This window comes from Rhinoraja longicauda, chromosome 4 (genome assembly GCF_053455715.1).
Source record: "Rhinoraja longicauda isolate Sanriku21f chromosome 4, sRhiLon1.1, whole genome shotgun sequence".
Taxonomy (NCBI): Eukaryota; Metazoa; Chordata; class Chondrichthyes; order Rajiformes; family Arhynchobatidae; genus Rhinoraja; species Rhinoraja longicauda.
The window spans coordinates 78,449,818-78,475,261 of NC_135956.1; the positions used below are offsets into that span (position 1 = coordinate 78,449,818).

Consider the following 25,444-nt stretch of genomic DNA (forward strand, 5'->3'; position numbering starts at 1 on the left):
CTCCACAGACATACAGGTTTGTAGGTTAATTGGCTTTGGTAAAATGTGAGTTAGAAACATAGAAACATAGAAAATAGGTGCAGGAGGAGGCCATTCGGCCCTTCGAGCCTGCACCGCCATTCAATATGATTATGGCTGATCATCCAGCTCAGTAACCTGTACCTGCCTTCTCTCCATACCCCCTGATCCCTTTAGCTACAAGGGCCACATTTAACTCCCTCTTAAATATAGCCAATGAACTGGCCTCAACTACCTTCTGTGGCAGAGAATTCCACAGACTCACCACTCTCTGTGTGAAGAAATGTTTTCTCATCTCATGTTGTTCCTGGTGTGTAGTCCCTAGGGGTGATCAGTGATCGACGTGGACTCAGTGCGCTGAAGGCCCTGTCTCCATGCTGTATCTCTAAAATAATGTCTAAAGACTAAATCTCAATTGACAATAGCGTACCAAATGTCAAAGATTCTATTTAAGGGCAATGAAGTGGTGAAAGAACTAGAAAGGTAAGGGTTTTTTTTTAAAGCACACCACCAAACCTAAGACTCTTCTTACATGATTATCAAAAACATGCATATCCAGCATTGGAACTAGATTATGAAATTGAACACATTCTCCTCTCTATTGCATGGCAATAGAGGCTTATTGTCAAATCATTTTCATATGTGCAGCTGAGATCAGTATATTAATTGTAGACTTGAGACAACTTGCTGTTCCTCTGTCTCTGTGGCTGAGCCACTCATTGTACTTACACGTTCATACATTGGGGGAATTTTCTGAAAGTTATCTTGCTCTGAGCATCATTTTCATCTCACAGATAGACACAACATGCTGGAGTAACTCAGCGGTTCAGGTAGCATCTCTGGAGAAAAAGGATAGGTGACGTTTTTGGTCGGAACCCGTCCTCAGATCTAATTTGTTTCCACCCAAAATATCATACATCGTTTGTCTCCAGAGATTCTGCCTGACCCGCTGGGTTACTCCAGCACTTTCTGTCTATCTTTGGTATAAACCAGCATCTGCAGTTCCTTGATTCTACATTTTCATCTCATTCTCTATTTAGAATAGAGCTCCTCAAATTTAACTTTTCTAATCAGTTAGAAGAGTGATGAATGGATACCTGTTCAATTAAATATTCTAGTAGTTCTGAGGAATCATATGTTGCAGCCCTGCAAGGACAAAGTACACAATATGCGTTAATACCACTATCTTAGCATTTAGAAGCTCCTGAACAGTTTAAATTATTTTACTAAGAATAGACAGCTTTAAGTTAATCTTATCTTACTTGTGTATTGGTGTTTGTTTAATACCATCCAGAATGTGAAGAATATCATTCTCTCCTTTGTATTTAGAAAGCATGAACTTGACAGCCTCAAAAGCCCCCTGCAAGCAGGCGAAGTGAAAAGGAGTTGATTTATCCTTCAGCTAATAAGAAACAGAAATAATGTTGACCTTATTATGAAGTTTAATAGCTTTAAAGTATTATTTTACATAATAATGGATATTCTTTCAAAAGATAAACTTCCTCACTTGCATTGATTTACTTATAGTGCTTATTATTTCCACTTTCCAATGAGGGAATTTACGAGGAAGCAATTTTCACTCTTTGTATGGCTTTGGGTTGCTACAAGTCCACTGTCCACCAAAACCTGCTGCTCTTCCTCCAATTCCCCTCCAACATTCTTTTAGGCTATCAATGATTCACCTCCTAAACTCCACAATGTTCATTTGTGTACCAGCTTCTGCCATCCAGTGGCAGTACATAACAAATGTCCTGCTTCTGTGCCTCTTCTGCAACTACATGAAAGAAGCAGAGCAGATCCTCCACTATCTGATGGGGAATGAGAGAACAGTCTGACAATTCAAAACTATGTTTAATGATTACGTGAGCTGGAAAATATATTTCGTTATTTTTATTGCAGTTTTTTTGCTTTGTTCAGCAAATCAGTCTCACCTAAATCAAAAAACAGGTATAGATTTCCTTAGGAAGAATACATCGTAAGGTAGAATTATGTTGGAGATGAAGGGGAGAGAGCTGCAGAATCAGACAGCATGGTCAACATCTGTTTGCAACAAGAGACACCATTCTTCCCCCCAAAGAATGTGGAGGCAAGCCAGGTTCCACGTGAAGTTTTCTGTAACTATGTATCAAAGATTAATTCTTCAAACACGCCAGTGGCCAATTTATGACTTTCAGAATGAAGATCTAAAGCCACATTTATTTTCCAACAACATATTTTTATTATCAAAATATCATCTTCTTTTGAAATATGTTTGTAATGTAAGAGAGGAAGCAGAAAGTTGACAACTGAACCATAAAAACATAAGGGCTTGTGACTGACATCTTGTTCATTTTGAGATTATTGGCTTCCACAGCGTAGAACGGTGGCACACATTATCTATTAAACACAGGCTGGCACGGGACAGCTGTAGCGTTACCTCCTTGCAGCGCAGGAGACCCAATTACGGGTGCTATCTTTACGGAGTTTGTACGTTCTCCCTATGACCTGCGTGGGTTTTCTCCGGGAGCACTGATTTCCTCCCACACTCCAAAGACGTACAGGCTTGCAGGCTGATTGGCTTGGTAACATTTGTAAATTGTCTCTTGTGTGTAGGATAGTGTTAGTGTGCAGGTATCATTGGTCAGTGTGGAATCAGTGAGTTGAAGGACCTGTTTTCACATTGTAGCCTCTAAACTAAACTCTAATCTATGTGAAGGGATTCCATTTCTTGAACATGGTCACATTTGGGATGACATTCAGCAGGCTATTTCATATCATATCATATCATATCATATATATACAGCCGGAAACAATTTCATCAATGGATGCGTTAATTGGGGACAGTCAGCATGGCTTTGTACAGAGCAGGTCGTATCTTACTAACCTGAGTGAGTTTTTTGAGGTGACAAAGGGGATCTATGAGGGTAGGGGTGGATATTGGCTGCATGGATGTCAGTAAAGCATTTGATAAAGACCCCAAAGGTAGGCTAATTCAGAATATTAAAATGCACAGCATTAACAGTGACTTTGTCGTATGGATTCCTAGCTGGCTTCCTGATAAAAGAACGAGGGTTCTAGTGGAAAGACAATATTTCGGATGGAAGTCTGGGACCAGTGAAGTTCCATTGGGATCCATACTGGGACCTCTGCTGTTTGTGATATATATAAATGACTTAGATGTAAACATAGATGGGTGGATTAGTACATTTGCAAATGACACCAAGATTTCTGGGATTGCGGACTGTGAGGAAGGCTGTCAAAGTATACAGCAAGATATAGATCGGCAACAGAAATGGGCAGTGAAGTGGCAGATGGAGTTTAATCCGAGCAAGTGTCAGATGTTGTATTTTGGGAGTCAAATGTAAGGGGAAGATATACAATTAATGGCATGACCCTTAACACCTTTGATATACATTGTGATCTTGGGGTCCAAGTCCATAACTCTCTGTAAATGGCAACACAAATATATAGAGTAGTAAAAAGGCATATGATATGATTGCTTTCATAGGTCAGGGTATTGGGTATAAGAGTCAGGAAGACATGAGGCAGTTTTGGTTAAGCCACATGTGGAGTATTGCATGCAGTTCACATTATCCCAGGGTGTGGAGGCAATGGAAAGGGTGCAGAGGGGCTTTAACAGAATAAGATCTTGATCAGGGGTTATTAGCTATCGGGGGAGGTTGGGCAGACTTAGAGTGTTTTCTCTGGAATGCCGTGGGTTGCAGGGAGACTGGAGAGAAGTATACAGCATTATGAGATGCACAGATTGGATTGACAGCCAGAACCCTCCCAGGATGAAAATTGAAATATGAGAGGGCAAAGCTTTAAGATGAGAGGGGCCACGTTTAAAGGAGATGTGAAACATAGAAACATAGAAAATAGGTGCAGGAGGAGGTCATTTGACCCTTCGAGCCAGCACCGCCATTCATTGTGTTCATGGCTAATCATCTACAATCAGTAACCTGTGCCTGCCTTCCACTATCCCTTGATTCCACTAGCCCCTGGAGCTTTATCTAACTCTCTTTTAAATTCATCCAGTAAATTGGCCTCCACTGCCTTCTGCGGCAGAGAATTCCACAAATTCACAACTCTCTGGGTGAAAAAGTTTCTTCTCACCTCAGCTTTAAATGGCCTCCCCTTTATTCTTAGACTGTGGCCCCTGGTTCTGGACTCCCCCAACATTGGGAACATTCTTCCTGCATCTAGATTGTCTAGTCCTTTCATGATTTTATACGTCTCTATAAGATCCCCTCTCATCCTTCTAAACTCTAGTGAATACAAACCTAGTCTTTCCAATCTTTCCTCATATGACAGTCCCTCCATCCCAGGGATTAACCTTGCGAACCTATGCTGCACTGCCAATAGCAAGGACGACCTTCCTCAAATTAGGAGACCAAAACTGTACACAATACTCCAGATGTAGTCTCACCAGGGCCCTATACAACTGCAGAAGGACTTCTTTGCTCCTGTACTCAAATTCTCTTGTTATGAAGGCGGATATGCCACTAGCTTTCTTCACTGCCTGCTGCACCTGCACGCTTACTTTCAGTGACTGGTGTACAAGGACACCCAGGTCTCGTAGCACTTCCCCTTTACCTAATCTGACACCAATGAGATAATAATCTGCCTCCTTATTTTTGCCGCCAAAGTGGATAACCTCACATTTATCTACATGATTGCACTGCATCCGCCATGCATCTGCCCACTCACTCAACTTGTCCAAGTCACCCTGCAACCTCCTAACATCCTCTTCGCAGTTCACACTGCCACCCAGCTTTGTGTCATCCGCAAACTTGCTAGTGTTAATTCTAATTCCATCATCCAAATCATTCATATATATTGTAAATAGTTGCGGTCCCAGCACCGCGCCTTGCGGCACTCCTCTCTCCATTGCCTGCCATTCTGAAAAGGACCAGTTTATTCCTAAAAAGGACCAGTTTATTCCTAAAAATGACCCGTTTATTCCTAAATAAATTGCGTAGCAATCTTGTTTTTATACAGAGCGTGGTGCCTGGAATGCACTGCCAGGGGTGGTTGTTGAGGCAGATATGATAGTGGCATTTTAAGAGACGTTTGGAGAAGCATTGGATAAGCAGGGAATGGAAGCATGTGGAGGCAGATAAGAGTTGGTTTTGGCATCATTTCAGTAAAGACATTGTGGCTCGAAGGGCTTGTTCTTGTGCTGCAGTGCTCTACATTCTATATTCTATGTTTTGATGCTAGTTTGCAGGAAACTGCCAGAATGCATCCTCCAACACTCTGCTCTTCCTGGATAGACAAATAACTGCAGTCTTTTCCTGGATATTTTCCTGCACTATTGCACATTGTTGATCAGTTTACCAAGAAAAATCATGCCAAATATTAAGATGATTCTGTTTCCATCATCAGCTTCCAATCTTTCCCTGTTGCAAGTAATTCATCTGTTGCAATACAGGACTAGCAGATATATACATATTTGAGGTCTTCCTGGATACTCTCCTTAGATACCTTTTAATTTTTTTCCTGCTCTTCTAGTACAGTTATCAGGTAGACTCACCTGTCTGACACCAGCTGGCCTTGCATTGAGAGTAAAAATTCTACTCATCCATAAAAAAAGATTTTGGCAACAACTGTATCAAATGTTAAAATTATACATTTCAAGTAGTTATAAGAAACTTCAGGTCAAAATCCTGCATCCTCTCATCTCTGCAAATTATTTTTCTCCATTATTTCCTATTCCTTACAAGTGGAACCCATTGCTTTGTATAAAATTAACCTCCAATCCCTATATATTTGGTTGTCTCTTCTTCATCTGATGCACAGCTGAATATTAAATTTAAAAAAGCTACATATTTTCAGCAATAACAATGCTTTCGACAACACATAATTATCAGCTAGAGAAATACTTATTTTAGAACTTCCCTAATCTAGTAAAGAATCCTGATTCAAGTATAACTTTTTGCTTTTTATTCAGTTATTGCCAGGTCGGCTGTAGGATTTCCCCTTGCTACTTATGACATCCATTTATATTCAAGTTCTTCACCTTTTTACTCATTTGTAAACACATACCTTTTGTAAGTCAATTTTTGCTCCATTGTTAATGCAGACTTTAATTGTCTCAATTTTTCCACCAAGTAAAGCAAAATGAAGTGGGGTATGGAGTCCTTCATCAAGAAAATTTGTCTGTTTTTCACGAGAGTAACCCAGTTCCTCTCCTTAAAGATAAATAGTGTGTGAGCCATTGCTTAGATGAAGTAAATAAAGCCATAAAGGCAGATGCTTCTTCAATCAGACATTAACATTTATACCAACCTTTCCGAATTAATATTTCCAATGTCTTGTTTGATCCTGAAAAAGCAGCTTCATGAATAGGATAACGACCCAGTCGATTCTGTTTGCATAGTAATGCTCCATGCTTCAACTAAAAAAAAGTGTCATAAGGTCATAAAATCATAAGTGATAGGAACAGAATTAGACCATTCGGCACATCAAATATACTCCACCATTCAATCATGGCTGATCTATCTCTCCCTCCTAACCCCATTCCCCTGCTTTCTCCCCATAACCCCTGACACCTATACTAATCAAGAATTTATCTACCTCTGCCTTAAAAATATCTATTAACTTGGCCTCCACAGCCTTCTGTGGCAAAGATACCACAGATTCACCACCGTCTGGCTAAAGAAATTCCTCCTCATCTCCTTCCTAAAGGAACATCCTTTAATTCTGAGGCTATGACCTCTAGTTCTAGACTCTCCCACCAGTAGAAACATCCTCTCCTGCTCTATTCAATTGTAAATTGAAGAGAAAATTTTGCTATAGTTCTAAAAAAAAGATTCAGACAGATAAATTAGAGCGCCACTCTTAATACCAAGCTTCACAATTATAGGAATGGAGCTAAACATCACAAAGTACTTTACAGCGTTGCATTAAATTATCCAAATTAGTTGTGAATAATATTTCTCTGATATGAACTCCACTGTTTATAGGCTGCTATTTTTAGAAAATCCAATTTGTTTTATATTTAGTAACCTATTGAAAACAATAAGAAAGCAAATCTATTCACATCGAAGTTCTGGAATATGAAATATTTCTAACATGAAATATTAACTCAGTTTCTCTTTCCACAGATTAAAGGGATAACTGTTTCCTGCATTTTCTGTTTTCATTTCACACTTGATGTTCCTCCACCTTTACGTTCTTATGTGGCCAATCTGCAATTCACCTCCATTTATCCTAGTTAGCTTCATAGCCATTGATACACTTATTTAACAAAATGCGTTAACCACAGACTGGAAGCTGTAATGGTCATAGAATCTAAAAATGGGCAACAAAATTCCAGATTTTGGGGGTCTTTCTTGTCAGTTGAACTCAATTTAAAGAATAAAATATTTTATGAAACTGTAGATGGGTTGGTTGGTAAGTGTGCGGATGGTACAATACATTTGTGGAGTTACAGACAGTGAAGAAGACTATTGAAGGATACAGGAGGATATCGATCAGTCAGAAACATGGACAAAGAAGTGGAAGATGGAGTTCAATCTGGGGTCATGTGAGGTTTTGCACTTTGGGAAGGCAAATGCAAGGGGAAAGAATAGGTTTATGGTAGGATCTTTAACAACATTGATGTACATTGAGATCCTGGTGTCCATGCCTGCATTTCAGGTGTTGTATGTAGTTCTGGTTGAACCACTGCAGGAAGGATGTGGGAGCTTTGGAAAAGGTGCATTAGAGGTTTACTAGGATGCTGCCTGGATTAGATGGTATTATAAGGAGAGGTTGGACAAACTTGGATTGTTTTCTTCGGTATGTTGTAGGCCAAGAAGAAACCTGGATACAATTATGAAAGGTGTAGATAGGACAGACAGTCAGAATCTTGTTTTCCCAGAGTGGAAATGTCAAATTCTAGAGGGCATAGCTATTAGGCAGGAGGAGGAAAGTTTAAACGAGGTGTGTGGGGAAAGTTTGTTTTACACAGAACGTGGTGGGTGGCTGGAACAGTGTGACAGAGGAGATGGTGCAATCAGATCTGATGGTGGCATTTAGTCACCTGAATATGCAGGGAATGGAGGTACATGGATCATGTGCATGCAGGAGGGATTCGTTTAATTTGGAATCATGGTCAGCATGGATATCGTGGGCCAAGAGGCACTATTACGAAAGATGTTTTGCACCGAAAATCGTTTGCAGGTATTTTCATTTTAAGTATTGTTATTGTTATTAACCAATAATTTTATTCATGCATTTTTATCAACTAATAATCCTTTTTAAGTTAGGGAAATAGTTTGATGAGCTTTTTGTTTTTATCATGTGCTCCTTTAAACAGTAGATTTTCTTTTCTTGTAGATCACTCTGACAAATCATAATAGACAATAGACAATAGGTGCAGGAGTAGGCCATTCAGCCCTTCGAGCCAGCACCGCCATTCAATGCGATCATGGCTGATCACTCTCAATCAGTACCCTGTTCCTGCCTTCTCCCCATACCCCCCCCTCCGCTATCCTTAAGAGTTCTATCCAGCTCTCTCTTGAAAGCATCCAACGAACTGGCCTCCACTGCCTTCTGAGGCAGAGAATTCCACACCTTCACCACTCTCTGACTGAAAAAGTTCTTCCTCATCTCCGTTCTAAATGGCCTACCCCTGCTATCAGAGAATGAAATAAAGTCTGAATGAGCTAGGACTACAGACGTTTCAAATTTGTCAGCAATAATATGATCTTTTTCAACCATTAATATATTGCTTAAGTTCCTACTGCATTGTTAAACATTTGGAAAGAACAAATCTGCAGGATGCATAAGAATTTTTATCTTGGTAACTCATGGGTCAGTTCCAGATGCAAAATTCAATGCAGATATTTTTCCCAAAACACTATGATGATTAATGATGTGATAGAAGCTAATTTTCACGAAATTACTTGCATTTGATAGCGTCTATAATGACCACAAAATGTACCATAAAACATTAAAACCTAACGTAGCCATTGTTGCAATGTAGAAAATACAGTAATCAATTTTAGGTTGCAAACGTCCACACATAATATGATTATGAAAATATTGGTGACATTAGACAGATCAAACAGCATCTGTAGAAAAAAATAGAGTTAGTGTTTCATATTAAAGATCCTAATAAATGATAATGACCCTCACATAATAGCTTTGGTAATGTTATTTGAGAGGTTAATTTAGCCAGGACACCAAAGTTTACTTTGAGCTCCTGTTCAAAATAGTGGTATGTGGTCTGCTAATTTCCACATGGGAGAGTATATAGGACCTTATCTTGACATCTCATCTGTACCTCTGTCAGTGCAGCACTTCTTCAGTATTGAACTGTGTTGGAGTTTTGTACGAAGATAGACACAAAAAACTGGAGTAACTCAGTGGGTCAGACAGCATCTCTGGAGAAAAGGAATAGGTGACGTTTCGGGTCAAGACCCTTCTTCAGACTCACAAAGGGTCTCAACCCCAAATGCCATCTATTCCTTTTCTCCCATTGAGTTACTCCAGTGTTTTGGATCTATCAAATATCAAGAACAATTGGATGATTTTCTATTGAACAATTGTTAATCAATGAGTAGAGTAATGTGCTGTTGCAGGTAAGAATTTCATTGTTCTGTTTCGGGACATATGACGATAAAACACTCTTGAGCCGAGTTATTAATGTGAAAAGCTGTATGAAAAGAAAGTAAATTAAAATCACAGAGGATGACAGGGAAGTTAGTTATTAGAAGAGTCTTTCCAAACTTGCAGCACAATAGAACACCATTTTGCCCATCATGTTCACACTGGCTTTCTCGAAGAGCGACTCTCTAGTTCCAGCCTCAGGCCTTAATCCTTAGTCCCACCACATTTGATGGTAATACATTGCACATTCCAACTACATACAGGGGGTGGAGGGAGGGGGGAGGGGAGGAGGGAGGGGGAGGGAGGGGGGGGAGGGAGAGGGAGGGGGAGGAGGGTGGAGGGGAAGGGGAGGATGGAGGGGGAGGGGGAGAGGGAGGGGGAGGGGGAGGGGGAGGGGGGGAGGGGGAGGGGGGGAGGGGGGGGCAGAGGGGAGGGGGAGATGGTGCTGCACCAATGCCTCTCCTCTGTCCAGACCGCTCACAACTTTTCTGCTTTCCTGCTCTATTGCTATCAATAAAGCCCAGAATGCTCTAAGGCTTATGTACACAGTCTTACCCATTCGTGTCACTCCTCAACACGTGCATCCATATCCCCAGGCCCCTCTGTTCCTGCCCCACTTTGATAATTTTCATTCCACATTGCCTCTCCTCACTCTGTCTTCCAACATGCAATAGCTCACATTTCTTTGCAATTATCTTCACTTGCCTATTCCACTAAATTACTGATATCCATCTGGTTGCAATTTATCACAATCCTCTTCACAGTTCACCAGACTGCCAAGATTCATTCTTGGAATATTTTCTTTTTTTCTTCTTTTTTTTTTAGAGATACAGCGCGGAAACAGGCCCTTCGGCCCACCGAGTCCGCGCCGCCCAGCGATCCCCCCACATTAACACTATCCTACACACACTAGGGACAATTTTTACATATTACCCAGTCAATTAACCTACATACCTGTACGTCTTTGGAGTGTGGGAGGAAACCGAAGATCTCGGAGACAACCCACGCAGGTCACGGGGAGAACGTACAAACTCTGTACAGACGGCGCCCGTAGTCAGGATCGAACCTGAGTCACCAGCGCTGCATTCGCTGTAAGGCAGCAACTCTACCGCTGCGCCACCGAGGATGGGAAGCTTTAATAAAGTATATTGCGGAGCATTTGGATAGCAGTAACAGGATCGTTCCGAGTCAACATGGATTTACGAAGGGGAAATCATGCTTGACTAATCTTCTGAAATTTTTTGAGGATGTAACTAGGAAAATTGACAAGGAAGAGCCTGTGAATGTGGTGTACCTCGACTTTCGGAAAGCCTTCGACAAGATCCCACATAGGAGATTAGTGGGCAAAATTAGAGCACATGGTATTAGGCGTAGGGTACTGACATGGACAGAAAATTGGTTGACAGACAGAAAGCAGAGTGGGGATAAATGGGTCCCTTTCAGAATGGCAGGCAGTGACGAGAGGGGTACCGCAAGGCTCGGTGCTGGGACCGCAGCTGTTTACAATATACGTTAATGACTTGGATGAAGGGATTAAAAGTAGCATTAGCAAATTTGCAGATGATACAAAGCTGGGTGGTAGTGTGAGTTGTGAGGAAGATGCTATGAGGTTGCAGGTTGACTTGGACAGTTTATGTGAGTGGGCAGATGCATGGCAGATGCAGTTTAATGTGGATAAGTGTGAGGTTATCCACTTTGGTGGTAAGAATAAGAGGGCAGATTATTATCTGAATGGTGTCAAGTTAGGAAAAGGGGACGTACAACGAGATCTGTGTGTCCTAGTGCATCAGTCACTGAAAGGAAGCATGCAGGTACAGCAGGCAGTGAAGAAAGCCAATGGAATGTTGGCCTTCATAACAAGAGGAGTTGAGTATAGGAGCAAAGAGGTCCTTCTGCAGTTGTATAGGGCCCTAGTGAGACCGCACCTGGAGTACTGTGTGCAGTTTTGGTCTCCAAATTTGAGGAAGGATATTCTTGCCATTGAGGGTTTACTAGGTTAAGTCCCGGAATGGCGGGACCGTCATCTGTTGAAAGACTGGAGCGGCTAGGCTTGTATACACTGGAATTTAGAAGGATGAGAGGGGATCTTATCGAAACAGATAAGATTATTAAGGGGTTGGACACGTTCGAGGCAGGAAACATGTTCCCAATGTTGGGGGAGTCCAGAACCAGGGGCCACAGTTTAAGAAAAAGGGGTAGGCCATTTAGAACGGAGATGAGGAAAAGCTTGTTCAGTCAGAGAGTTGTAAATCTGTGGAATTCACTGCCTCAGAAGGCAGTGGAGGCCAATTCTCTGAATGCATTCAAGAGAGAGCTAGATAGAGCTCTTAAGGATAGCGGAGTCAGGGGGTATGGGGAGAAGGTAGGAACGGGGTACTGATTGAGAATGATCAGCCATGATCACATTGAATGGTGGTGCTGGCTCGAAGGGCCGAATGGCCTACTCCTGCACCTATTGTCTATATTGTGGACAATACTAATTCCTGTTATTACACAGTAGGGGCAATTTACTGAGGCCAATTGACCTACAAAACCGCACGTCTTTGAGATGTGGGAGAAAACTGGATCACCTGGAGGAAACCCACATGGTCACAGGGGAGACATGCAAACTCCATACAGACAGCATTCAAGGTCAGAATCAAACCTGGGTCTCTGGCATTGTGAGGCAGCAGCTCCACCAACTGTACAACTTAATATTCACTCAGCGGCCAGGACAATGGTTATAAAACCATTCTGCAAAAAGTGTTGGAGCATGGCTACAGAAAATGGATGTGGTGGAAAGTATTATTCGGTTTAAGAGAGAATTGAAAATCCCAGTGGTTTTATGCAATTTAGGGAATTTCCCTACGGAAGAGTTATAAAAGCGTTCAGAATAGAGCATAATGATTGATTACTTCAATGCCTGGTTTGGTAACTCAAGAGCAAAGGAGGTTGCAAAATGTAAGAGATGGGCATTGCCCTCTCTTCCATCAAAGGAAGTGGTTCTTCAAGATGGCAGCTGATATCAAAGGCCCACATTACCCAACTCACTCTCTTCTCACTGCTACCATCAGCAAGAAGGTCTGAGAACCATTACATTGAAGGGGCGTGGCTGCGTTCTGCAGCTGCGGCTCACCGGCAGTCTCTCTGTCTTTTTTTTGTTTTTATCTTTGTTATCGTTTAAATGTTTCTTTTGATTTATTTTTAACTCTGTATATGTGGGGGGTGGGGGAAACCTTTTTTTCTAATCTCCTCCTCAACGGAGATGCGATCTTTACCGTGTTGTGTCTCCGTTCGTGCTACGGCCTAACACCGTGGAGTCGGCGGCCTCCAGCTGGGATCGACCTTGAAGACTCCGGTCGCAGGGCCTGGACTTACCATCTCGGAGGCTTCGGCCGTGGGCCCTGCAGACCGCAACATCGGGAGCTCGCAGGTCCCTGGCTGGCGACCGGCTTTCGGGAGCTCCAGCCGTAGCAGCTTCGACCACCCCGAAGCGCGAGGTTTGATCGACCCGCTCGCAGGCCCTTCATCGCCCTGCGTGGCCTGGCCGCGGCACTTTCCATCGCCCGGTGGGGGCTCAGGACCTTCATCGGCCTGCTCGGCTCGGCCCTGGGGGGCTTCAAAAGTCGGGAGCCTCGATCACCTCGTGGCACCACGGGAGAAGAATGAGGAGGAGATAAGACTTTTCTTTGCCTTCCATCACAGTGAGGGTGTGCCTGGAGCAATCACTGTGATGGCTGTTTGTGTTAAAAATTGTAATTGTGTGTCTTGTGATCTTTATTGTCTACTGCCGGACCCTGACGTGAGAGGACGCTGGCGCTATTTGTTCGCCGCTTCTCCGTCAGGATAGTTTGTCTGTTTGTTTTATGTCTTGACTGTTTTTGTAAAGCGTCTTTGAGCATTTGGAAAAGCGCTATAAAAAATAAATGTTTATTATTATTATTATTATTATTATTATTATTACGTCCAGGTTCAAGAACAGCTTCCTCCCATCAGCCTTCAGGTTCTTGAATCATCCGCACAATCATAACAACAACCCTCAGCACCAGACATCTCCGGACTGTGCACTATTATGGTTGCTCTACGTACAAGCATGATCTGGTTTATTTAGAATAACTGAAAATGTATTGGTTTTGTTGTTGATGTTGCTGTGGAAAATATGCAGCAAGTAAGAATTTCATTATTCCAGATCACATCCAGTGCAAATGGCAAATAAACCCTCTTGAAGTACTTGAAGTAAAATATAGATTTATTGAGTCCAGTAAAAAGAAAAGTAAAGGACAGCCTGACAGAAGCCCTCAAGGATGCAAAGTGCAATGATTAAATGCGTAACAATAGATAATGTTCATTTGTCAAAAAAATCCAGATTCAAGCTATTCGTAAAAATAATTAAGATATACCAAGAGAATGGATAGAAGGCAGAGTTTTTAGACAAATTATCAATAATGCTAAGACCTGGAACTTTTAAAAGGCTTTCAATCACCTGAAGTTGAAGGATAATAAAATTTATAGGAAGTTTCGGCACTACAACATTTCATTGGACTAATTTTAACACCCAGTGAGAAGCTGGTGAAATCAGAAAGCAGTTCCACAAGACAGTCTTCAGAGGGCTTATTTCACAAAATGCTGGAGTAACTCAGCAGGTCAGGCAGCATCTCAGGAGAGAAGGAATGGGTGACGTTTCGGGTTGAGACCCTTCTTCAGACTGATGTCAAGGGGGCTAGACAGGAAGATAGAGGGCGAACTGGGAATGGGGAGGGGAAGAGAGGGACAGAGGAACTATCTAAAGTTGGAGAAGTCAATGTTCATACCGCTGGGCTGCAAGCTGCCCAAGCAAAATATGAGGTGCTGTTCCTCCAATTTCCGGTGGGCCTCACTATGGCACTGGAGGAGGCCCATGACAGAAAGGCCAGACTGGGAGTGGGAGGGGGAGTTGAAGTGCTCAGCCACCGGGAGATCAGGTTGGTTAAGGCGGACTGAGCGAAGGTGTTGAGCGAAATGATCGCTGAGCCTGCGTTTGGTTTCACCGATTTAAAGAAGTTGACATCTAGAGCAGTGGATACAATAGATGAGGTTGGAGGAGGTGCAGGTGAACCTCTGTCTCACCTGGAAAGACTGTTTGGGTCCTTGGATGGAGTTGAGGGGGGAGGTAAAGGGACAGGTGTTGCATCTCCTGCGGTTGCAGGGGAAAGTGCCCGGCGATGGGGTGGTTTAGGTAGGAAGGGACGAGTGAACCAGGGAGTTACAGAGGGAACGGTCTCTGCAGAACGCAGAAAGGGGAGGGAGATGAGAAGATGTGGCCAGTAGTGGGGTCCCGTTGTAGGTGACGGAAATGTTGGAGGATGATTTGTTGGATACGCTGGCTGATGGGGTGGAAGGTGAGAACGAGGGGGATTCTGTCCTTGTTACGAATGGGGGGAGGGGGAGCAAGAGCGGAGCTGTGGGATGTAGAAGAGGCCCTAGTGAGAGCCTCATCTATAATGGAAGAGGGGAAGCCCCGTTTCCTGAAGAATGAGGACATCTCTGATGCACTCGTGTGAAACACCTCATCCCGGGCACAGATGCGGCGTAGACAGAGGAATTGGGAGTAGGGGATAGACTTTTTGCAGAAGACAGGGTGGTGAAGAAGTGTAGTCCAGATAGCTGTGCGAGTCACTGGGTTTACACGTCTTCAGAGGGCTGATAGGTTTGAACTACAATGACTCATTTGAATGCCAACAATCAGTGGCTCACCTATTTCAGACAAATAGTCTGAGGAAGGATTTTGACCTGAGAGGTTACCTATTCCTTTTCTCCAGGGATGCTGCCTGACTTGCTGTGTTACTCCAGCATTCTGAGTCTATCTTCAGGTAGACCGGCGAGAAGAGGATTGGCCATCTGTCTGGAAGGGGGTATGTTGAGGCAATCTCACAGTGAAGAGGAGTGGGATTCACAGGGCAGCAGAGATCCACACTTCCCTTCTGTAAGCTGGAGGGGAATTTCTGATTTCTCTGGTGAGGCTAAACATGGCAGGGGACTTCCAAGCTGATTCTGTATCTGTTTCAAGGCAATGGGACAGAGGACCATTTTGTTTTAACTTCTTCTCTATACCTTTGCTACTGGTCGAGAACTTTAAAATATTTCCCTTTTTAATACTATTTGAGAAGCATTACATTACATCCATATACCATGTTTCTAACAGTCATTAGTTCTCATTTACATTAATGAGAATATAGAAGAAGTGCTTTAGAAGAACTATTGGAGTAGGCACAGGTGGTATTGCTGGGTTTACATTAATCACTTGACAAACAAGAAAAGGCTGGGAATAAATAAAGCATAGAGTTTGACACTAACTCACTACATATGGGCCTGCCGCCACTTCTACAATGGTGGGGAACATTGGTGCCTGCACCAATCCCAAGATGCAGGGTACACCACGAGTTAAATCAAACTTCCACAGTGCAGTATTGAAACTTACTTACTTTAAAATCTAGCCTGCAGGGTTTCTCGTTGCAGAAATGGGTGCTTTTGTTGCAAAACTATATGCCAGGAGGAGTAGGAACACACAGATAATTCCTTGATGGGAAGATGCATTAATAGACTATAAAATGACTCCTCTTAGGGAAGATAGCAAAGATTTAGTAAACTCTGTTGTCAATGTTCTACTGCAGTTTTGGTCTAATTGAACATCTGTGGTTCTGTGTCAGTTCACCAGTGATCTATTCAATGCTCACACTTTTAATTGGGGATGTTATTGTGTCATTTGTTTGGGAGCTATCATTTAAACTTGTGTTTTTTTAAACTTAGCCCAGGTGCAGAAGGTTGCATTGAAAAGAATTGTAAAACCTCTTGCAGCCTACATGATCCTGTAACACAGCTTGAGTAAAATAGTAGATGGTGTCGATGCGGAGTTGATGTTTCCACGAGTGGGAGAGTCTAGGACCAGAAGACACAGCCTCAGAATAAAAGAACGTATCTTCAGAAAGGAGATGAGGTGGAATTTCTTTAGTCAGAGGGTGGTGAATCTGTGGAATTTATTGCTGTGGAGGCCGGCTTTGGGCATTTTTATGGTGGAGATTGACAGATTCTTGATTAGTAAGGGTATCAGGGGTTATGGGGAGAAGGCAGGAGAATGGGATTGAGAGGGAAAGATAAATCAGCCATGATCGAATGGAGGAGTAGACTCGATGGCCCGAATGGCTTAATTCTGCTCTGATGACTTATGAAGATACTAAAGTACAAAACATTACATTTCACAAACACCATTAACAAGGGAATAAAGTATCATTCGTTCATTCATTCATTCATTTATTCATTTATTCATTCATTCATTCATTCATTCATTCATTCATTCATCCAATTCATTCATCCAATTCAACAGCGACAATTTTAAAAAAAGGCTTAGAAACCCAGAGAAAATTTGCCCAATATTAAAATCATACATTCTGCCAAACTACATTACTTACACTCAAGTAACATGTGGAAAGGAGGAATAGAGGAAGTTATAAGAATATAAAAGTTTTTCTGCAGCACAGGTTGAATTGCTGGGATGCTGTAGTGTTACATCACAACCAATGGTGGGGGTTTATGATTTCAGCAACCTAACTTGCAAATTATGTTCCAATTCCACACCCAGTGCTTAAAAAATGACTCTGGGACTAGCTGTGGATGTACTAGTTCCAATATAGTCAAATATGTCCAAATCCTGCGTTATATGAATTTTGCTTGAGAACCACGTGTTCAAGATTAAATAATAGAACTTCTCACACAGTCCCAAAGCTGCTGCCGAAAATAATTCTACTGCAAGAAAATCTTCCTTGACTAATGGAAATTATTTAGTGATTTGCCGTTTTGGCAGGAAGTAAGTGACCTTTTTTCCACATTTTTACTGACTGCTCAGCCAACATCAGAACCTCACTTTGTGGGGAACAAATGCCTGCAGACCAAGAGCCTGTCACACCAAAACGAACCACTTGTATTCCCAGGCCACACAATATCATTTGACTTTTTTTTAATGTTCTAATGCTCAATACGGTTAGTGTGAGCTGGTGAAGAATGTAAAGTTTAGTGAGCATTGCAGATCACATCTGGCAATGGAATGAGCACAAAGTAACACTCACTCCAGGAATGCGGCTCAAACTCAGCTCCAAAAAACACATCCATTGTATTTTTGTGACATCTCTCAAATCCCACTGCCAATATTGTCTGGCCTCTAGATGAAATTTCCAAAAGCGTCTCATATTAAGAATCGTTTGTAGTTTAAACCCTTGCTAATTTGATTAAAACTGTACACTCATTTTACATGGGAACCTTCCAGGAAATAGGTTTGGAGACATTTGTGTACTTGGTCTGAGTTCGATTTACAACCACCTCGCCAAGACTTGCATTACCTTGAAATAGGAATGGGCTAGATTATTATAGATGAACAAACAGAGTAATGCATTTGCTTTTGTTCTATTTTAACGATCATGTCTATAAAGCCAAAGTTAGTGCATATAACAAATAGGATACATACCAATATGGACAGTCCTTCAGAATTATCTCTGGAACATGCTAACATCAAAGGTGTATTTTTAAGATCGCCTTCAAGATTCAGATCTGTAGATTTGTGTGAGACTAGTGCCTGGGGGGATTAATAAAATCATTCAAAGAAAAACATGAAATGTGAAAAACACTTCAGCATAGATCTCAACTGTGCAGTCGGAAGGAACTGCAGATGCTGGTTTAAACCGAAGATAGACACTAAAAGCTGGAGTAACTGAGTGGGTCAGACAGCATCTCTGGAGAAAAGGAATAGGTGATGTTTCAAGTCGACCCTTCTTCAGACTAAGAGTCAGTGAAAGGGAAACAAGAGATCGTTTCCTGCCATTTCCCTTTCCCCTGACTATCAGTCTGAAGAAGGGTCTCGACCTGAAACGTCACCTATTCATTTTCTCCAGAGGTGCTGTCTGACCCATTGAGTTACTCCAGCTTTTAGTGTCTATCTTCAACTGTGCAATAGTTGGAACAGCTGATAATGAATTACTAGTCCATTAAACATCTTTCCCATAAGCAGAGAAGTAAAATAGACTTACACCTTGTTGTCATCTATGATACACAAATGTTAAGGTCTATTTCTTGGAATACAACAGAAATGTCAGTTGAAATTGACTTGAATAATTCTTATTGGAATAATTGAAATAATCACTGGTGACCAGGAATGTCTCAGCTTTCTATTGATCGGTCAGCCAACGGAGGGGCGGAGAAAGCAGAATCTAAATTATAAGTCTTGACAAGAGACATGCAAATAATGAAACTGTTTTTTGTAAATTACTGAGGACTGTGGGATTTGAGGGAAATTGCATAAGAAAATTATTATCCACCCTAGAAAATAGTATTGATCCATTCTCTGGAATGGTTGCTGCAGTATTTTGAGGGCATTACAAGGTGCTGTTAAGTGGGATTTGCAGAACTTTGACTCAGTAAAGGTAGAGCATCAAAAAATTATGGTGTGCAAAGCAGAGGAGAATTCACGAGGGGGACATTGTCATACACCACCTGCCTTCTAGGTCGAAAATGTCATGGAATTCAGATGTATTATGAAAGACGCCATGGCAGATAGTCGTGGTTGATATTTTGGAGGTTAACAGTGCATTGCTGGTGGATAACCATAAAAGTTTGAATAGCTGGATGGAATGTAAACAAGTAAGTTGCTTTTTATTTAATGGTCTTAGACTTCTTAATTGATATCCACCCCCCTACACACCAGGTGCAATTTACAGAGGATGATTAACGTACAAACACATACATTTTTGAGATGTGGGAAGAAACTGGATCACCCAGAGCAAACCCACACGGTCACAGTGAGAACATGCAAACTCTGCACAAGTAGCACCCGAGGTCAGAATGAACACGGATCTCTGTCGCTGTGAGGCAGCATCTTTGCCAGCTGCACCACTGTGGCGCCCTTAGCTATTAACAGGCATAAAAATTATAGTTATAAAATAATAAAATGTGATCCTACCTTCACCACATCGTTGTGATTTAAAAAAATGGCCATATGAAGAGGAGACAAATGTACATTGTTCAGGATGTTGGGGTTCGCACCCTTGTCAAGTAGAGTTTGTACAATGTGTGTTTGATTCTTTTCTGCAGCCCAGTGCAAAGGCGTGTTTCCATTGCTATCAATTACATTCAGAACTGGCCAAGGAAGAAAATTCAACATATTGTATTGTCTAAACACACTTCCTTCTTCAGACCAGAGATCTTGACATATTACTCAGATTGTATTAGACAATTAATGACTTCACTGTTTTTCACTGTTTCAACAAAAATTAGCCACAGGACAACAGATAATTGACGCCTAAAATCAAAAAATATTCAGCACAAACATGACTTTCACAATTTTTCATGCATGTTCAAAGAGCTTGCACAAGTAGTCAGCACAGGCCACAAGATACTCCTCAGATAAAAATTAGCCTACACTGGAGACTAATGCTAATTGTGTTCATTTAAACAGACCTTAGAGGACGCACTTAAAATCAGTTTTTTTTGTTTGTGGCCAAATACTACTTGTCGATTCGGTTTTAATGGTTATTGAATCTGTATTGTTTATTCTATTAAGAAGCTGTGTACCATACACCTATGAAAATAATAAAAGGATCTGCATTTATTTTTAAATCATTTTCAGTTTTCTAAAATTGAATCACCTACAGGTGATTGACTAGAAGTGTTGACAAATAATATATATTTTTTGTGCTAAACCTGTTCTTGCCTATACTAATCAAAGGTTACAGTTATTAATCTGATACTAATGAATAACTTTTGAACCAACGATTGTTTTATATTTTAATATCTGTCCAATTTACAAATTTATAGAAGATTTTATGTAACATAATAAATTTATGACTTGGATAAAAGCTCATGATTTAAAATATAATCAAAACTCAAACATAGACCAGTAAGCTTCAATGGAGGGAAAGATACTGGGAAATTGCAAGGGAGAAGACTAACAATCACTTGGATAATCAGAAAGAGCCATGATGAGGAGACATGACTGAGGTATCTAAAATTACAAGGCTATGAATATTGTAAATGGCAGGAAACCTTTCTCCATGTCAGTGGTAGGTAAAACAGAGGACATTGGTTCAGAGTAAGAGGGAAGAGATTCATAATGGTTCTGATGGGGATCTTTTTCACCTGGAGAGTGGCAGGTATCTGGACTGCACTGCCTGGGAGAGTTGAAGTCAGGATGCTAACAGCATTTAAGAAGTGTCTGGATGAGCAGTTTAATCGGGCTTTGGACCAAATGCTGGGGGATGGCATTAATATGAAAGGATGCCTTCTTGCTAATGTGAACAAGGTAGGCCAAATGGTTTGTGAATTTATTAATTCTATGAATTTAATACCCCATAATTTTGGGCGCTGTTGACATCCAGATTGATGGCAGATTGAAGCAAAGTAGAAATGCCACACAAAATGTACAGCTCAGTGATCTCCCTTTAAGGAGCATTAATTAATACAATAATTGGGCTACTTTTCTGAGAATAAGTCCTCTTCAGTTCAATTTTGGTGCAAGATAAACTGGATGTTCAGAGGGCTACTGTGAAATTCTGTGATTAGATGGTGAATTATCTGCATTATTTTGAATAAAGCTGTTGCCCTGTTTTTGACACAAGGATTGTCTTTATTGCCATTTTCAAAATAAAGGTACAATTGTGTTCTCGCATATTAGGTTGTAATAAACTTCCTTGAAAACAGCCAAGTACCCTGAATCTTTCATTCCTCGCTTATTGAAGGTGCCACAAATGCTGTTGTCTCCATAATTAAAGTATATTTGAAGTGGGCTAGATATCATTCCATCAGTATGACTATGATAAGTTTTTATTTATTCGTGTCATCACACAACTCTTTGCCAATAGCGAGCAAATTTTAGTGCCACGTCGTTGGCCTCTGCAAGATCCTTTACAGTGCATGTGTCATGCAACATGTCACAGCTCAGGAGATGTTCCATAGTCTGGAGGCCCTGTCTGCACTCGCAGTCTGCCGCATCTTCAGTATATCCCCACTTCAGCATGTTCGATTTGCTCCTCCCCATGCCTGTCCGCAGTCTGTTGAGACTGCGCCAGGTTATCCATGGTTGGTTGGAACCTGGTACGAGTTTCTCAGAGGGATCGATTGCCATGTGAATGTCTTCCGGAGATTTCTCTAGTCTCTCTTCCCAGAGTATGAGCCTTCTGGATGATGCACTGCAGTCCAGGGGGTGGACAGAAGAGAGGAAACATCTGCGCGATTTCAAACGCTGAGGTAGCAAAGGGTGGTCATGTGGTGGGGGGGGGGGGGCTTTCATCCTCTGATTGTCTGAGGCATTCTTTTTTACTGGCTACAGCTCTTCTGATTCCAGGAGGTGCAATGCCAGAGAGTAGATGGATGTTGTCAGTCTTGGTAGGTTTCATGCATCCACTGATGCAGCGACACCTTGTGTTTAGCACAGGATCAATCTTCCTTGCATGAGCTGAGCGCTCCCATACTACACAGGCATACTCGGCACTGGAGAAGCAGAGAGCCAGAGCTGTTAATTGAATGGTTTAAGAATTTGCTCCCCACTCAGCTTGCTAAGAAGAGCATTTCTGGAACTGCCTTTTCCTTTAAGCTTGGTGATATGTGCTTTGTAGGTCAGAGATCGATTAAGAGTCACACCAAGATATATTGGACTGTCACAGTGCTCCAGTCTGACTGCATTCCATATGATCTTCAACCTTCGATGTGCATACTTGTTCTTCAAGTGGAAGGCGCAGACTTGGGTTTTAGATGGATTGGCTCTCAGGTGATTCTCTTTGTAGTATGAGGACAGGTTAGCTAAAGCCTCACACAGAGTAGCTTCTGCCTCAAGGAAGTCAGCACTTTGGGTGGTAATGCACAGATCATCTGCATAAATGAAACTCCTGGTGTTGGGATGGATAGGCTTGTCGTTAACATAGATATTGAACAAGGTGGGTGCCAGGACGCTTCCTTGAGGGAGGCCGTTTTTCTGCCTGCGCTAGTGACTTTCCTTTCCTGACAGCTCAACAAAGAAGCGTCTGTTTTCGACCAGAGTCTTCACCAGGTTGGTTAGATGCAAGTTGTGTGTCAAATTAAGTACTTTGTGTAACAGTCGGTGATGGTTTACTGTATCATAAGCAGCTGAAAGGTCTACAAAAACAGCGCCTGTGATAACACCTTCCTGAAAGCCATCCTCTATGTGTTGGGTGAGATTGAGAAGCTGACCTGTGCAGGACTTCCCAGGCCGGAACCCTGCCTGCTCCTTTATTAGGGATGGCTCTATCACCTGGCTGAGGCGAGTCAAGATGAGTAGCTCAAACAGCTTGTAAGTGTGGCAAAGAAATTATATTGGCCTGTAGTTCTTTGTTGCTGAAGGATCTTTGCCTGGCTTCAGCAATGTTATGACACCTGCGCAACGCCAGATCTTTGGGATGTGACATCTCTCCATGCAGGTGTTAAACATGGCCAGCAACCACTGTTTATGCAGTTGGTCCAAGGTGCTTGATCTGTTCAGTCATGATGTTATCCAGACCTGCAGCTTTACCTATTTTGGCTGTGAAGATAGCAGCATCTAGTTCTTTCATTGTGAAAGGCTGACACAGTTGTGGGTTATCAGATTTACCTTCGTAGCACTGCTGGGGTTTTTGCTTTGTCCCTGGTGAGCCAGTTTTATGATAAATAATATGATATATAACAATGATAAGTAGCGGAGAGCCTCTGTGCATGCGATTATATAGTGGATATTATTTTCAATCTGTTACTGACGTGTTCAGCTGAAATTATTTTGAAAAATCATATTCATGCAATATGGTGAGAGAACATTCCTCTCTGTTCTCACAACAGTGGAGATAGAATATATTACAGCACAGGAATAAACCATTCGGCCCACAATCGCTATGCTGAACATGATGCCAAGTTAAACTAATCGCATCTACATGCATGTGATCTGTATTGTTCTACTCCCTGCATATTCATGCACCTATGCACCCTCTGTCACCCCTACTGACCCCAGGATCCCAATCCCCACTGTCTGCATCACCATCCCCTGCCATCGAAGGCCCCCTATCCTTCCAAACTCCACTCTCCTGACCATTGGCCCAAATTCTCCCAAACAACATCAGGAGTCCCCCCAAACCAAGGCCATGGCCACCAACAGCCCAGCACAAGTCTCAATCACAGGCAGCATCTTTTCAATTTTGTAAATGTGTAACACCCTTGCAGTTGACCCTGAACAGGAGACCCATCACTGAAAAGGTAATTTGTGCTCCACTGCAACCCCACTCCAGAGCACACATCTGGGTGCACCTATAATAGGAGATAGCAGATATTAGTAGTAAGCACAGAGTGGTGATTGTGGGTGATTTCAATTTTCCGTATATAGACTGGGAATCACATTCTGTTAAAGGGCTGGATGGTTTGGAGTTTGTAAAATGTGTGCAGGATAGTTTTTTGCAGCAATACATAGAGGTGCCTACCAGAGAAGGGGCAGTGTTGGACCTCCTGTTAGGAAATGAGATGGGTCAGGTGACGGAGGTATGTGTTGAGGAGCACTTTGGGTCTAGTGATCATAATGCCATTAGTTTCAATATCATTATGGAGAAGGTCAAATCTGGACCAAGGGTTGAGATTTTGGATTGGAGAAAGGCTAATTTTGAGGAGATGAGAAAGGATTTAAAAGGAGTGAAATGGAAATTGTTGTTTTATGAAAAGGATATAATAGAGAAATGGAGGATATTTAAAGGTGAAATTTTGAGAGTACAGAGTCTTTATGTCCCTGTTCGGTGGAAAGGAAAGAATAATAATTTGAAAGAGCCGTGGTTTTCCAGGGAAATTGGACACTTGGTTCGGAAAAAGAGGGAGATATACAATAAATATAAGCGGCAGGGAGTAAATGAGGTTCTTGAGGAATATAAAGAATGTAAAAGGAATCTTAAAAAGGAAATTAGAAAAGCGAAAAAAAGATATGAGGCTGCTTTGGCAAGTAATGTAAAAGTAAACCCCAAGGGGTTCTACAGATATGTCAATAGCAAAAGGATAGTGAGGGATAAAATTGGTCCATTAGAGAGTCAGAGTGGACAGCTATGTGCTGAGCCGGAAGAAATGGGGGAGATATTAAACAATTTCTTTTCTTCGGTATTTACCGAGGAGAAGGATATTGAATTATGTGAGGTAAGCGAAACAAGTAGAGTAGTGATGGAAATTAGGAGGATTAAAGAAGAGGAGGTACGGACACTTTTGAAGAATATAAAAGTGGATAAGTCTCCAGGTCCTGATAGGATATTCCCTAGGACATTGAGGGAAGTTAGTGCAGAAATAGCAGGGGCTATGACGGAAATATTTCAAATGTCATTAGAAACAGGGATGGTGCCGGAAGATTGGCGCATTGCGCATGTTGTGCCTTTGTTTAAAAAAGGTTCTAAAAGTAAACCTAGCAATTATAAACCTATTAGTTTGACGTCTGTGGTGGGAAAATTAATGGAAAAGATACTTAGGGACAATATATATAATTATTTGGATAATCAAGGCCTGATTAGAAACAGTCAACATGGATTTGTGCCTGGAAGGTCATGTTTGACTAATCTTCTTGAATTTTTTGAAGAGGTTACCAGGGAAATTGATAAGGGCAAGGCTGTGGATGTTGTCTATATGGACTTCAGTAAGGCATTTGACAAGGTTCCACATGGAAGGTTGATTAAGAAGGTTAAATCGTTGGGTATTAATAGTGAGGTTGCAAGATGGATTCAACAATGGCTGAATGGGAGATACCAGAGGGTAACGGTTGACAATTGTATGTCAGGTTGGAGGCCAGTGTCTAGTGGAGTGCCCCAGGGATCTGTGTTGGGTCCACTGTTGTTTGTCATTTACATTA

At 41.8% G+C, this 25,444-nt stretch overlaps 1 protein-coding gene across 1 annotated transcript in view; it reads right to left on the reverse strand.

Annotated features, from left to right (window-relative positions):
• The window catches only part of LOC144593215 (transient receptor potential cation channel subfamily A member 1-like), an 87,251-nt gene that overhangs the window by 55,722 nt on the left and 6,085 nt on the right, over positions 1-25,444 (reverse strand). The window contains exons 3-8 of the mRNA XM_078398715.1: positions 19,559-19,734; positions 18,071-18,178; positions 6,289-6,397; positions 6,046-6,191; positions 1,281-1,420; positions 1,116-1,164 (exon numbers count right to left, since the gene is read on the reverse strand). Coding sequence (XP_078254841.1) covers positions 1,116-1,164; positions 1,281-1,420; positions 6,046-6,191; positions 6,289-6,397; positions 18,071-18,178; positions 19,559-19,734 — 728 coding nt within the window. The remainder of the gene's footprint in view (positions 1-1,115; positions 1,165-1,280; positions 1,421-6,045; positions 6,192-6,288; positions 6,398-18,070; positions 18,179-19,558; positions 19,735-25,444) is intronic.